Here is a 16,009-nt window from a genome sequence, read left to right as displayed (position 1 = left end):
CATGTAAGGTGTTGGTCCCATGTTTCATGAGCTGAAATAAAATATCCCAGAAGTTTTCCACATGCACCCAAAAAACATTTGGGTACAAATGTGTTTACAAACCTGTTAGTGACCATTTCTCCTTTGCCAAGATAATCCATCCACCTGACAGGTATGGCATATCAAGAAGCTGATTAAACAGTGTGATCATTACACAGGTGCGCCTTGTGCTGGGGGCAGTAAAAGGCCACTTTAAATTGTGCAGTTTTGTCACACAATGCCACAGGTATCTCAAGTTTTAAAGGAGTGTGAAATTGGCATGCTGACTGCAGGAATGTCCACCAGAGCTGTTGCCAGATAATTGAATGTTAATTTCTATACCATAAGCTGCTGCCAACATCGTTTTAGAGAATTTGGCTACACACCTAATGCATTTATTTCAATTGACTGATTTCCTTAAATGAACTGTAACTCAGTTAAATCTTTGAAATTCTTGCATGTTGCATATATACACTGCTCAAAAAAATAAAGGGAACACTTAAACAACACAATGTAACTCCAAGTCAATCACACTTCTGTGAAATCAAACTGTCCACTTAGGAAGCAACACTTGCAAATGGAATAGGCAACAGGTGGAAATTATAGGCAATTAGCAAGACACCCCAATAAAGGAGTGGTTCTGCAGGTGTTGACCACAGACCACTTCTCAGGTCCTATGCTTCCTGGCTGATGTTTTGGTCACTTGAATGCTGGCGGTGCTTTCACTCTAGTGGTAGCATGAGACGGAGTCTACAACCCACACAAGTGGCTCAGGTAGTGCAGCTCATCCAGGATGGAACATCAATGCGAGCTGTGGCAAGAAGGTTTGCTGTGTCTGTCAGCGTAGTGTCCAGAGCATGGAGGCACTACCAGGAGACAGGCCAGTAACTCAGGAGACATGGAGGAGGCCGTAGGAGGGCAACAACCCAGCAGCAGGACCGCTACCTCCGCCTTTGTACAAGGAGGAGCACTGCCAGAGCCCTGCAAAATGACCTCCAGCAGGCCACAAATGTGCATGTGTCTGCTCAAACGGTCAGAAACAGACCCCATGAGGGTGGTATGAGGCCCCGACGTCCACAGGTTGGGGCTGTGTTTACAGCCCAACACTGTGCAGGACGTTTGGCATTTGCCAGAGAACACCAAGATCGGCAAATTCGCCACTGGCGCCCTGTGCTCTTCACAGATGAAAGCAGGTTCATACTGAGCACATGTGACAGACGTGACAGAGTCTGGAGACACCGTGGAGAACGTTCTGCTGCCTGCAACATCCTCCAGCATGACCGGTTTGGCGGTGGGTCAGTCATGGTGTGGGGTGGCATTTCTTTGGGGGGCCGCACAGCCCTCCATGTGCTCGCCAGAGGTAGCCTGACTGCAATTAGGTACCGAGATGAGATCCTCAGACCCCTTGTGAGACCATATGCTGGTGCGGTTGGCCCTGGGTTCCTCCTAATGCAAGACAATGCTAGACCTCATGTGGCTGGAGTGTGTCAGCAGTTCCTGCAAGAGGAAGGCATTGATGCTATGGACTGGCCCGCCCGTTCCCCAGACCTGAATCCAATTGAGCACATCTGGGACATCATGTCTCGCTCCATCCACCAACGCCATGTTGCACCACAGACTGTCCAGGAGTTGACGGATGCTTTCGTCCAGGTCTGGGAGGAGATCCCTCAGGAGACCATCCGCCACCTCATCAGGAGCATGCCCAGGCGTTGTAGGGAGGTCATACAGGCACGTGGAGGCCACACACACTACTGAGCCTCATTTTGACTTGTTTTAAGGACATTGCATCAAAGTTGGATCAGCCTGTAGTGTGGTTTTCCACTTTAATTTTGAGTGTGACTCCAAATCCAGACCTCCATGGGTTGATAAATTAGATTTCCATTGATCATTTTTGTGTGATTTTGTTGTCAGCACATTCAACTATGTAAAGAAAAAAGTATTTTAATAAGAACATTTCATTCATTCAGATATAGGATGTGTTATTTTAGTGTTCCCTTAGTTTTTTTGAGCAGTGTATTTTTGTTCAGTGTATAATCTAATCTCTCATCTCTTGTCCACAGCAGTCAACCAGGATGAGGATGGTTCAGTTGTCCACGTGAGCTCTGTCCAGGACCGGACGCTGTGAAAGGGTGCTGAGAGGCTTGACCTCTGACCCACGCTTTGACCTCAAATCTCTGAACTCTGACTGCTCCAGCTCAGGATGGAGGAGCAGTCCAGCTTCCCCAATGTCAGCATCCCCTGCTACAACGAGCAGAGGGACAAGAAGAAGCGCTACACTGTGAGTAATGAGTATAGTATAATAGAGTTGCTGTGGCAACGGCTGTTCAGCAGGCAGTATTACAGACTGCAGTATATCTTGTATAGACATTATACAGAATGGTTATTAGAGAGCGTTTATTATCAGTAGAAAGTAGGGCATCGGTGTCGTTTGTCTAGGTCTATACTAAAATGTGTTTTCCTCTACATTTGTCCAGGTTTACAAAGTGATGGTCAACGTAGGAAGACATGAGTGGTTTGTCTTCAGGCGATACGCAGAGTTTGACAAGCTCTACAACACAGTACGTGAAAGTGTTATAGTGTGATAAATGCATGTTGTCGTGAGACTCCAGGCTTCCTTTCTTACTGAACTTTTTCATCAGAGATCTGCTGACTAAACTGGGCAAAACTCGATTTTAATCAAAATAGAATCTTATCCGATGTTTTAAGGAGTATTTTTCAGGCTGTGAGTGGGGATTTATGTTTAGTTGACATTTAGAAAATCAGGTAATTCATTGGGAAAATGAAAGTAGAGAGTAATTTTGGTCCCTGTGACATCTATTTTTATATATACTTTCTATAATCTGATTTCTCTGTCTTTTCTATTTTTGCAGTTGAGGAAACAATTTCCATCTTTGAACTTGAAAATCCCAGCTAAGAGAATATTTGGGGACAACTTTGACCCAGGTACCGTATTGATTATTCTGATAAAAGTACAGTATACTGCCTGTAACTGCACTCTATTATAAAAATGTATTCAGTAGATCAGAATTCAGTACAGACCCCTCTGTTTTCCACTGACCTTCAGCCAACTATTTTGTTTTATTTAAATTGTAAACAAATTAGTTCATTTGGGTGTTACAAACTAGATTACGGATGATATGAAACTACACCAGAAAAACTTTCTATCATATCTGCTCGTGTATCTGTAGGTTGTCTTTCATTTGTGATACCGGGTCAATATCAAATATTATATTTATGAAATTGTCCATTTCATTTTTTAGAGTTTATCAAGCAAAGAAGAACGGGTTTACATGAGTTCATTCAGAGACTGGTCTCACATCCTCAGCTTAGTATCCAGTAAGTATTGTATAACTGATCAGCTAGCTAAATAAGTTATTGAATTCAATTGAAAATTAACCAAATCGATCTGCCTCACTTTATGCAAGTGTGACGCCCCCTATACAAGTAGGAAGTTACCCCTAGAAACGAATCTATGGTCAGTTTTGTGTTTCCTCCCCTCTTGGTTACAGTTCTCCCTCTTGGTTACGGTTCTCCCTATTGGTTATGGTTCTCCCTATTGGTTACGGTTCGGATCTGGTTGGTTATGGTTAGGATCTGGGGATGATAAGCTTAGAAGGGAGCATATGTAACCCTGTCGCATCATGCCGTTATCTCCTGAACAGTGTTGAGATTCGTTACTTGAAGAAGTAAATATTACTTGTTACATTTCGCAAAAGTAACATATTACTTTACAATATTGCTTTGTGTGGAAAGTAACACGTTATATTACTTTCTGTTACTTTCATGGAAAAAAATCGAAATCTCACAGTTTGTTTGACTGTCAGAGGGAGCAAGATCTGCGTGTGCTCTACCAAAGATAGTAAGTAGACTAACTCAGGTTTGATCACTAGTTTCTCCTTTCATCTGTGGTGATGCTTTCCTGTGCTAGTCTACAAGTGCTGTGCTATCATACGGGCTGCTTATTTAGCCATATACTGTAAACCAAAAATCTGTACAGATTTCTTATCTTTTCATTCAAAATCTTTCTCTCGAGCCGCCAGTTCTGGTTTTAGATCACACAGACCCGTAGAGATGTATAGAGGGTCACTTGCCACTAGATGGGAGAGACCTCTATGGGCCTTGCTATCACAGATGTGATGGCAAAAATCTAAATTTCACGTTTTAAAGTTTATTCGCCACTTGCACAGGACGTAAAACTTTACAGTGTAATTCTTACCTTGAGTGCTCTTTCCCAACAATGCAGTGATAATAATATAGATCATTTTTACTTTATTTTTATTTAAATAGGCAAGTCAGTTAAGAACAAGTTCTTATTTTGATGGAAACATGAATGTAAGTACCTTATTCAATATGCAGGGGTACTGGAGTGGTTGGGGTGGGTTTATACATTTTTATGGATGTAGCTGTCGTGACATTTCTCCAGCTTTTCTCCACTCGCTGGAGAACTAAATGAGGAAACAAGTCGAGATCGGGTCAAGGAAACATGCGCCCGGTAGAGAGATGATTCTGAAAGTAACACACGTTAGTTGACAAAGTAACTGTAATAATATTACCCAATTTCAAAAGTAACATGTTACTCATAAAAGTAATTTGTGACACGTTACCCCCAACACTGCTCCTGACCCAGTGATGTTTAACATGGAGTCTAAAAGCAGTGGTTCTCTAACAGCAGTGGCTTTGTGTATGTCTCAGTCAGACCCTTAACGTGTGACCACTCTGCCCCTCTCTCTCTATCTCTCTGATAGGCCTGATGTCAGAGCATTCTTGCAGATGGACAAGTCTCAAAACTTCTCAGACGCATCCGAGGACGAAGATGACAAGGTAGGGGATGACAGGACAGTATGATGTCTGTGGAAAGGAGATAAGACTGTTTTATGGATTTAGTTGTCACCTCTTGAAACTGAAGAAATATGTCACATATGGCCTTGAGGGAGCATTGAATAACATCTCTGCTCTGATTTAGCATGAATGAGTACTTGATTAAGTATTCTATGTATTGGATATTGTATTATCAATGTGTGATAATTTATTACATTCTACAACAATAACGCAGCAGTGTACAGTTGTCATTTGAGACTTCAAATCAAAGTTTATTTGTCACGTGCGCCAAATACAACAGGTGTAGACCTTACAGTGAAATGCTTACTTACAGGCTCTAACCAATAGTGCAAAAAAGGTATTAGGTGAACAACAGGTAAGTAAAGAAATAAAACAACAGTAAAAAAACAGGCTGTATACAGTAGCGAGGCTATAAAAGTAGCGAGGCTACATACAGACACCAGTTAGTCAGGCTGATTGAGGTAGTATGTACATGTAGATATGGTTAAAGTGACTATGCATATATGATGAACAGAGAGTAGCAGTAGCGTAAAAGAGGGGGTGGCGGGTGGCGGGACACAATGCAGATAGCCCGGTTAGCCAATGTGCGGGAGCACTGGTTGGTCGGCCCAATTGAGGTAGTATGTATAGTTAAAGTGACTATGCATATATGATAAACAGAGAGTAGCAGCAGTGTAGAAAGAGGGGTTGGGGGGGGCACACAATGCAAATAGTCCAGGTAGCCATTTAATTACCTGTTCAGGAGTCTTATGGCTTGGGGGGTAAAAACTGTTGAGAAGCCTTTTTGTCCTAGACTTGGCACTCCGGTACCGCTTGCCATGCGGTAGTAGAGAGAACAGTCTGACTGGGGTGGCTGGGGTCTTTGACAATTTTTAGGGCCTTCCTCTGACACCACCTGGTGTAGAGGTCCTGGATGGCAGGCAGCTTAGCCCCAGTGATGTACTGGGCCGTATGCACTACCCTCTAGTGCCTTGCGGAAAGAGGCAGAGCAATTGCCGTACCAGGCAGTCATGCAACCATGCTCTCAATGTTGCAGCTGTAGAACCTTTTGATGATCTCTGGACCCATGCCAAATCTTTTTAGTTACCTGAGGGGGAATCGGCTTTGTTGTGCCCTCTTCACGACTGTCTTGGTGTGTTTGGACCATTCTAGTTTGTTGTTGATGTGGACACCAAGGAACTTGAAGCTCTCAACCTGCTCCACTACTGCCCCGTCGATGAGAATGGGGGCGTGCTCGGTGCTCCTTTTCCTGTAGTCCACAAACATCTCCTTAGTCTTGGTTACGTTGAGGGATAGGTTGTTTTTCTGGCACCACCCGGCCAGGTCTCTGACCTCCTCCCTATAGGCTGCCTCGTCGTTGTCGGTGATCAGGCCTACCACTGTTGCCGTCTGCAAACTGAATGATTGTGTTTGAGTCGTGCCTGGCCATGCAGTCGTGGGTGAGGAGGGGGCTGAGCACGCACCCCTGGGGAACTCCAGTGTTGACGATCAGCGTGGCAGATGTGTTGCTACCTATCCTCACCACCTGGGGGCAGCCCGTCAGGAAGTCCAGGATCTAGTTGCAGAGAGAGGTGCTTAGTCCCAGGTTCCTTAGCTTAGTGATGAGCTTTGATGGGTACTATTGTGTTGAACGCTTAGATGTAGTCAATGAATAGCATTCGCACATAAGTGTTCCTTTTGTCCAGGTGGGAAAGGGCAGTGTGGAGTGATATAGAGGTTGCATCATCTGTGGATCTGTTTGGGCGGTATGCAAATTGGAGTGGGTCTAGTGTTTCTGGGATAATGGTGTTGATGTGAGCCATTACCAACCTTTTCAAAGCACTTCATGGCTACGGACGTGAGCGCTATGGGTCTGTAATCATTTAGGCAGGTTGCCTTTGTTCTTGGGCACAGGGACTATGTTGGTCTGCTTGAAACATGTTGGTATTACAGACTCAATCAGGCACATGTTGAAAATGTCAGTGAAATCACCTGCCAGTTGGTCAGCACATGCCCGGAGCACACGTCCTGGCCCCGCAGCCTTATGTATGTTGACCTGTTTAAAGGTCTTACTCACGTTGGCTACGGAGAGCGTGATCACACAGTCGTCCGGAACAGCTGATGTTCTCATGCATGCCTCAGTGTTGCTTGCCTCGACGTGAGCATAGAAGTGATTTAGCTCATCTGGTAGGCTCGTGTCACTGGGCAGCTTGCGGCTGTGCTTCCCTTTGTAGTCTGTAATAGTTTGCAAGCCCTGCCACATAAGACGAGCGTCGGAGCCGGTGTAGTATGATTCAATCTTAGCCCTGTATTGACTCTTTGCCTGTTTGATGGTTCGCCACAGGGCATAGCAGGATTTTTTTTGTAAGTTTCCGGGTTAGAGTCCCCCACCTTGAAAGCGGCAGCTCTACCCTTTAGCTCAGTGCGGATGGTGCTTGTAATCCATGGCATCTGGTTGGGGTATGTACGCACGGTCACTGTGGAGATGACGCCTTTGATACACTTATTGATGAAGCCAGTGACTGATGTGGTGTACTCCTCAATGCCATCAAAGAATCCCGGAACATGTTCCAGTCTGTGCCAGCAAAACAGTCCTGTAGTTTAGTATCTGCTTTTTTTTTATGGACCGAGTCACTGGTGTGTCCTGATTTAATTTTTGCTTGTAAGCAGGAATCAGGAGGATAGAGTTCTGGTAGAATAAAGATTTAGACTATGGCCTCGCTTACGTATGTCTGCGTTTTTAACCTAGATCATCTGTTCTCTCTGGTTTGCAGAACAGCTCTACCTCCGGAAATATTAACCTGGGACCGTCTGGAAATCCACAGTAGGTTACACAGTCTCACGTTGAATTGAGGCCTGCAGATATTTCTATTGTGATAATGTGTTTTCTGGATGTCATTTTCCTTTTACGTAACCTTTGCAGGCCTTATCGTAGTCATTCATTTGTTCTAAAAATGTCACTGATTTTTGTTTGCTTACCTTTTATGTTTTCCACATTTTAGTGCAAAGCCCACAGACTTTGACTTTCTCAAAGTCATCGGAAAGGGGAGCTTTGGAAAGGTATGTGATTATGCATAATACAGTATATATACACACACTACCAGAAGAGCTGCCAACAGGTGCTCAGCATATGTGGGAACTCCTTCAAGACTGTCGGAAAAGCATTCCTCATGAAGCTGGTTGAGAGAATGCCAAGAGTGTGCAAAGCTGTCATCAAGGTAAAGGGTGGCTACTTTGAAGAATCTAAAGTCTAAAATATCTTTTGATTTGTTTTATACTTTTTTTTGGTTATAACATGATTCCATATGTGTTATTTCATCGTTTTGATGTCTTCTACAATGTAGAAAATAGTAAAAATAAAGAAAAATCCTTGAATGAGTGGGTGTGTCCAAACTTTTGACTGGTACTGTAAGTTTTCAGACCCTTTTCTCAGTACTTTGTTGAAGCACCATTGGCAGCGATGACGGCCTCAATTCTTCTTGGGTATGACGCTACAAGCTTGGCACACCTGTATTTGGAGAGTTTCTCCCATTCTTCTCTTCAGATCCTCTCAAGCTCTGTCAGGTTGGATGGGGAGTGTCGCTGCACAGCTATTTTCAGGTCTCTCCAGCGATGTTCGATCGGGTTCAAGTCGGGGCTCTGGCTGGGCCATTCAAGGACATTCAGAGACTTGTCCTGAAGCCACTCCTGGGTTGTCTTGGCTGTGTGCTTAGGGTTGTTGTCCTGTTGGAAGGTGAATATTCGCCTATAGTCTGAGGTCCTGAGCACTCTGGAGCAGGTTTTCATCAAGGATCTCTCTGTACTTTGCTCCGTTCATCTTTCCCTTGATCCTGATGAGTCTCCCAGTCCCTGCCGCTGAAAAACATCCCCACAGCATGATGCTGCCACCACCCTTCTTCACCGTAGGGATGGTGCCATGTTTCTTCCAGACGTGACGCTTGACATTCAGGCCAAAGAGTTCATCTTTGTTTCATCAGGCCAGATAATCTTGTTTAACATGGTCTGAGAGTCCTTTAGGTGCCTTTTGGCAAACTCCAAGCAGGCTGTGCCTTTTACTGGGGAGTGGCTTCTGTCTGACCACTCTACCATAAAGGCCTGATTGGTGGAGTGCTGCAGAGATTGTTGTCCTTCTGGAAGGTTCTCCCATCTCCACAGAGGAACTCTGGAGCTCTGTCAGTGATTATCGTGTTCTTGGTCACCTCCTTGACCGAGGCTCTTCCCCGATTGCTCAGTTTGGCCGGGCGGCCAGCTCTCGGAAGAGTCTTGGTGGTTCAAAACAACTTCCATTTTAGAATGATGGAGGCCATTGTGTTCTTGGGGCCCATCAATGCTGTGTTCTTGGAACCATTGTGTTCTTGGGGACCATCAATGCTGTGTTCTTGGAACCATTGTGTTCTTGGGGACCATCAATGCTGCACAACTCTTTTTGCACCCTTCCCCAGATCTGTGCCTCGACACAATCCTTTCTCAGAGCTCTACGGACAATTCCTTTGAATTGGCTTGGTTTTTGCTCTGACATGCAATGTCAACTGTGGGACCTAATATTTATAAAGGCAGATGTGTGCCTTTCCAAATCATGTCCAATCAATTGAATTTACCACAGGTGGACTCCAATTAAGTTGTAGAAACATCTCAAGGATGATCAATGGAAACAGGATGCACCTGAGCTCCATTTTGAGTATTATAGCAAAGGGTCTGAATACTTATGTAAATAAGGTATTTCTGTTTTATATTTTTAATACATTCTGTAAAATTTCTAAACCTTTTGTGCCTTTGCCATTGAGGTATTGTGTGTAGCTTGTTGAGGAAAATGTTTTCTTTAATCCATTTTAGAGTAAGGATGTAATGTAACAATGTGGATAAAGGGAAGGAGTATGAACACTTTCCGAATGCACTGTATTTGTGTCATGTTTCTGCTGTTGGGAAAAGAATACGATGTTATGCAGAAGAATATGTTGGTTGGACAAGACTATTTATGTTTGTGGATATGGAAGCCAGTGATTTATGTTTACTATAGTTTGAGGCAATACAAATGTAATGTGACTCAAATGTAAGGCATTTAGTTGGCTAAAATGGCCAACTGTGTCATTTTGACAATAACTAGATTAAATCATTATTCAAATGACAATGTGACAAATGACAAAATGACAAAATGACAAAGACCTTAATTATATTTTAGTCTAAATGAATAAAACTAGACAAAATCAACAAAAAAGTGCCACAATTAGCACTGCTTTTGTCTTAAAGTAGTTCAATGTGAAGAGAAACTCCACAGCAACACAAACAATGACATTTTTTGTTTGCTCTTACCAGTGTGGTAAGGAATGCTGTTTTACTTCTTTGTCTATCAGTAGATGGCCTTTCCATTTGGGAAGTGATAGTCTTACAGTTCTGTAATTTCACTGCCTCATTGTTGGAAGTGTATTGTCCCTGATGTGGTAACTGAGGGGTTTTAACTACAATTTAACACCATACTTTTATATTCTCTCCCACGTGAAGGTTCTCCTTGCAAAACGGAAACTGGACGGGAAATATTACGCAATCAAGGTCCTGCAGAAAAGGGTCATTCTCAACAGGAGAGAGGTAATTTATTCTGAAGTGTTATTACTCTGTTTCTCAATCTTGGGTACGTTATTTCTATGTTCACACCACCAATACCATTTCTCCTGTTTCCACCAGCAAAAACACATCATGGCGGAGCGCAACGTGCTACTGAAGAATGTAAAACACCCATTCCTGGTCGGCTTGCATTATTCCTTCCAGACGACAGACAAGTTGTACTTCGTCTTAGATTTCGTCAACGGGGGAGAAGTGAGTAGTTTCACTCCTATGAATAATGGAGAACCACAGTGTTGTCACTGAGCTCAAGTAGGGAAACTCAGAATAATACAACACCGGAACCCTGCTGAAAAGGTCCCTAGGAAATGACCCCTGACCTGAGTCCCAGTGGTGCTGACCAGGGGTTGGAACTTATTGTCCAATCGTTTCGTTCCGTTCTGACCAGGAAAATAAAGTTCTGAACCGTTTCGTACCAAAAGAAAGTAGCGGTTTATATCGTTCCTTTTTAAACCTTTGAAATTGTCTTTTTTTAATTTGTCAGGTGTGGAGAGAGGTTGGAGGAAGCTTGCCTTGATGGGCATCTTGTTATGACATAGCTAGCTAACAAACTTGTGTGTGCAGAGCAGCACTAGAACTTAAACACGTCTAACCGATCCCAATCAAAGGTGTTATCACGTGCTCCACTAAGGCAGTTATATATCCTTTGTCCTTGTGGTAAAAAATGTGTGTAATACAAAGCGCAAATTAAAAGTAAGAATCTCTGAGCATCGTAGCACCATTAGTTGCAAAAATGTGATGTACCCAGTTGCAGCCCACTTTTTGGAAGCGAACCACTCTAATTTCGTCCCTTCTCTGTATCACCATCAAACACGTCGCCCTCGCTTGGAGAGGGGGTGACCTTGACAATTTATTGTTAAAACAAGAGGCTGCCTGGATCTTTAATTTAAAGACACTTGTTCCTGTCGGTCTCAACGTAGAAACTGATCTGAAGCCATTCTTGTGATTATTGTGTTTTTGCTATCCATTGTAAGTGTTTGTAGGCTTATGTAGCCACATTGTATCTATGATCGTACGTTATTCATTCATGCTTTTTACAAGTTCTATATATCTGTAAATCATCCAAGCCACACCTGGCCATGATTACAGACACCTGTCTGTGTCCTTTCAAAGTATATCATCTAGTGACCCGCAGTGTTTCTCATTATACCCTGATGAAGGCGGCTTGTCTGTCAATGTCGGTTATAAAATGAGTGTGAGGCTCTCCTTTTCTTTTTCAACTATTGTAGCCTTAACTAGCATTAAAGTTCATCTATTATTTTAAACATCTCTCCCTAATTTCTGAATCATGCTTGTAACATTGTCAGTAGGCTACAGTAACCTATATAACATTGTCAGTAGGCTACAGTAACCTATATAACATTGTCAGTAGTCTACAGTAACCTATATAACATTGTCAGTAGTCTACAGTAACCTATATAACATCGTCAGTAGGCTACAGTAACCTACATTGGGCTCCAAAATTACTGGCACCCCTGACTGGCAATGCACAAACAATACTTAAAAAAATATAAACAATATAATTATAGAGAGAAACTCAAAATACCAACGTGAGAAATACTGTACTTTATTAATGTTTCAATGGAAATAATTTATTGTGTCCTCCAAATCAAGGTTTCACAATGAATGGCACCCTTAAAGATTATTGTAAATAACCTCTACCAAAATTAAACCAGGAATTAAATTCCACTTATGCGGCAGGTAGCCTAGTGGTTAGAGCATTGGACTAGTAACCGGAAGGTTGCAAGTTCAAACCCCCGGGCTGACACGGTACAAAATATGTTGTTCTGCCGGGCAGTTAACCCACTAGGCCGTCATTGAAAATAAGAATTTGTTCTTAACTGACTTGCCTAGTAAAATAAAGGTTACATTTTTTTTTTTTTTTATAAAAGTGTATCTAAGTCTTAAGTCTTAAGGAACTATATTGAGCCATTACATCACTTCCTGTTTCACTAGGGTATAAAAATGAGGTAACACGCATGCAATATCCCTTTGTCATCCAACACCATGAAGAAAACAAAAGAACTGGCAGTTAAAAAGAGAGAAATGGTTGTAGACCTTCATAAATCTGGTAATGGCTACAAGAAGATCCACAAACGATTAAATATACCACTGAGCACTGTCAGGGCAATTTTTTTTTTAAATCAAAAGATATGGAACAGTTGAAAACCTCACGGGTTGAGGAGACAAATACATTTTGCCCCCCAGGATAGGGAGGAGGATGGCGAGAGAAGCAACACAATCCCCAAGAATCACTGTGAGAGAATTGCAGGCCTTGGTGGCGTCTGGGGTCACCGTCTTGGGGTCACCAGGTTTCAAAAAGCACCATCAGATGCCACCTCCACAGGCTCTTTGGAAGGGTTGCCAGAAGAAAGCCCTTTCTGACCCCAAGACACAGACGCAAGCGGTTGGAGTTTGCCAAACGTCATTTAAATTATGACTGAAAGAAGGTGCTCTGGTCAGAAGACCAAAACTGAACGTTTTGGTCAGATACAGCAATGGCATGTTTGGCGTCGAAACAGAGATGTATACACCTCATACCCACGGTGAAATATGGTGGTGGGTCAGTGATGTTTTGGGGCTGTTATAATTCCAGAGGTCCAGGGGCACCGGTTAAGATTGATGGCATAATGAATTCCACCAGGCCATTCTAGGGAGTTTTTCCTAGCCACCGTGCTTCTACACCTGCATTGCTTGCTGTTTGGGGTTTTAGGCTGGGTTTCTGTACAGCACTTTGAGATATCAGCTGATGTACGAAGGGCTATATAAATACATTTGATTTGATTTGATTTTGGCTGACAATCTGGTTGCCTCTGCCAGAAGGCTGGGACTTGGCCGTAGGTGGACTTTCCAACAAGACAATGACCCAAAACATACCTCAAGATCCACACAGAAATGGTTCTGTGACCATCTGTTGCTTGACCTCAATCCAATCGAAAACCTGTGGGCTGAGTTGAAGAGGGCAGTTGATAACCGCAAAACCAAGAAAGTGAAGGATCTTGAAAGGATCTGCATAGAGGAATGGTCCAAAATCCCTCCAAATGTGTTCCTTACCGAATGTATTCAAACATTACAGGATAAGACTCCGTGCTGTTATCCTTGCCAGAGGTGGTTGCACTAAGTACTAAATGAGGAGTGCCAATACTTATGAAACCTTGATTTTGGTTAAATGTATTTTGTATTAAATAATTGTATGATTTTGGTTAGTTCCATTGAAATTTTAAGTACAGTATTTCTCACATGTTGGTATTTTGAGTTTCTCTCTATAATTACACTCCCTGTCAACATTTTTAGAACACCTTCTCATTCAATGGTTTTTCTTAATTTTTTACTATTTTCTACATCGTAGAATAATAGTGAAGACAGCAAAACTATGAAACATGGAATCATGTAGTAACCAAAAACGTGTTAAACAAATCAAAATATATTTCATATTTGAGATTCTTCAAATAGCCACCCTTTGCCTTGATGACAGCTTTGCATACTTTTGGCATTCTCTCAACCAGCTTCAACTGGAATGCTTTTCCAATAGTCTTGAAGGAGTTCCCATATATGCTGAGCACTTGTTAGCTGCTTTTCCTTCACTATGCGGTCCAACTCATCCCAAACCATCTCATTTGGTTAAGATCGGGGGATTGTGGAGGACAGGTCATCTGCTGCAGCACCATCACTCTCCTTGGTAAAAGAGTCTGGAGGTGTGTTGGGTCATTGTCCTGTTGAAAAACAAATGATAGTCCCACCAAAACCAAACCAGATGGGATGGCGTATCGCTGCAGAATGCTGTGGTAGCCATGCTGGTTAAGTGTGCCTTGAATTCTAAATAAATCACAGACAGTGTCACCATCAAAGCACCCCAACACCATAACACCTCCTCTGTGCTTTACGGTAGAAAATACACACACGGAGATCACCCGTTTTACCCACACCGCATCTCAGACACGGCGGGTGGAACCAAAAATCTTCAATTTGGACTCCAGACCAAAGAACACATTTTCACCGCTCGTGTTTCTTGGCCCAAGCAAGTCTCTTCTTATTATTGGTGTCCCTCAGTAGTGATTTATTTGCAGCAATTTGACCATGAAGGCCTGATTCACGCAGTCTCCTCTGAACAGTTGACGTTGAGATGTGTCTGTTACTTGAACTCTGTGAAGCATTTAATTTGGCCTGCAATTTCTGAGGCTGGTAACTCTAATGAACTTATCCTCTGCAGCAGAGGTAACTCTGGGTCTTCCTTTCCTGTGGCGGTCCTCATGAGAGTCAGTTTCATCATGGAGCTTTATGGTTTTTGCGACTGCAGTTGAAGAAACTTTCAAAGTTCTTGAACTGTTCCGTATTGACTGACCTTCATGTCTTAAAGTAATGATGGACTGTCGTTTCTCTTTGCTTATATGAGCTGTTCTTGCCATAATATGGACTTGGTCTTTTACCAAATAGGGCTATCTTCTGTATACCCCCTACCTTGTCACAACACAACTGATTGGCTAAAATGCATTGAGGAAAGAAATTCCACAAATTCACTGTTCATTGAAATGCATTCCAGATGAATACCTCATGAAGCTGGTTGAGAGAATGCCAAGAATGTGCAAAGCTGACATGACGGCAAAGGGTGGATATATGAAGAATCTCAAATATAACATATATTTTGGTTACTATGTTATTTCATAGTTTTGATATCTTCACTATTATTCTACAATGTAGAAAATAGTTAAAATAAAGAAAAACCCTTGAATGATTAGGTGTTATAAAACTTTTGACCAGTAGTTTATATTGTTTATATTTTTTTAAGTATTGTTTGTGCATTTTCCAGTCAAGGTTGCCAGTAATTTTGGAGCCCACTGTATGTAACGTTGTCAGTAGGCTATAGTAACCTATGGCAAGTTGTCAGTAGGCTATAGTAACCTATGGCAAGTTGTCAGTAGGCTATAGTAACCTATGGCAAGTTGTCAGTAGGCTATAGTAACCTATGGCAAGTTGTCAGTAGGCTATAGTAACCTATGGCAAGTTGTCAGTAGGCTATAGTAACCTATGGCAAGTTGTCAGTAGGCTATAGTAACCTATGCTTCAGAGGTGGGCGGGGGGCAGGTAGCCTACGCACACCCACTGGCAAAGATTTCCAGCTGGCAGGCAGACACTGGAATACGTTTCTGAGGGACAGAGTGCATATGAGCTTTGTTGTAATTTTTTTGTGAGACTGGGAAAAAAATGTCCGGAATGTAAAAGAATGTTATTAACCGGTTCCCATGCTTTTAAAATAATGGTTCTGTTCCGGAACAGTATAGATCATTCCGTTCGGGTTCTGTTCCTCTAATAATTCTGTTATTTTCCAGTTTTCGGTTCTCTTGGTGCTAACAAAACAGCCTGGTTTTTAATCATAAAGAAGTGTTTTTCAACTTTGGCTGAAGACATTTCTTATGTCCAGTGGTACAAAGAACATAACTCAAGGTAGATTTAACCACTTAATGCTGATCCAGGATATGCAGCTTACCCCTATCCCAATATTAAACCACTGGTCCAGGATATGCAGCTTACCCCTATCCCAATATTAAACCACTGGTCC

General features: G+C 42.5%; 1 protein-coding gene across 2 annotated transcripts in view; it reads left to right on the top strand.

The window, feature by feature from the left end:
* The window catches only part of sgk3 (serum/glucocorticoid regulated kinase family member 3), a 33,073-nt gene that overhangs the window by 6,144 nt on the left and 10,920 nt on the right, over positions 1 to 16,009 (top strand). The window contains exons 2-10 of one of the 2 annotated variants that reach the window (XM_031836308.1): positions 2,082 to 2,296; positions 2,493 to 2,576; positions 2,889 to 2,961; positions 3,279 to 3,354; positions 4,764 to 4,839; positions 7,611 to 7,660; positions 7,839 to 7,896; positions 10,336 to 10,419; positions 10,516 to 10,647. In XM_031836308.1, coding sequence (XP_031692168.1) covers positions 2,219 to 2,296; positions 2,493 to 2,576; positions 2,889 to 2,961; positions 3,279 to 3,354; positions 4,764 to 4,839; positions 7,611 to 7,660; positions 7,839 to 7,896; positions 10,336 to 10,419; positions 10,516 to 10,647 — 711 coding nt within the window. In that variant the 5' untranslated portion in view covers positions 2,082 to 2,218. Of the gene's footprint in view, positions 1 to 2,078; positions 2,297 to 2,492; positions 2,577 to 2,888; positions 2,962 to 3,278; positions 3,355 to 4,763; positions 4,840 to 7,610; positions 7,661 to 7,838; positions 7,897 to 10,335; positions 10,420 to 10,515; positions 10,648 to 16,009 lie in introns of both variants that reach the window. The other variant, XM_031836307.1, reaches the window with a different exon arrangement.

This window comes from Oncorhynchus kisutch, linkage group LG11 (assembly GCF_002021735.2).
Source record: "Oncorhynchus kisutch isolate 150728-3 linkage group LG11, Okis_V2, whole genome shotgun sequence".
Taxonomy (NCBI): Eukaryota; Metazoa; Chordata; class Actinopteri; order Salmoniformes; family Salmonidae; genus Oncorhynchus; species Oncorhynchus kisutch.
The sequence above is the reverse complement of the archived record's forward strand: the minus strand, read 5'-3'. Positions and strand labels throughout refer to the sequence as shown.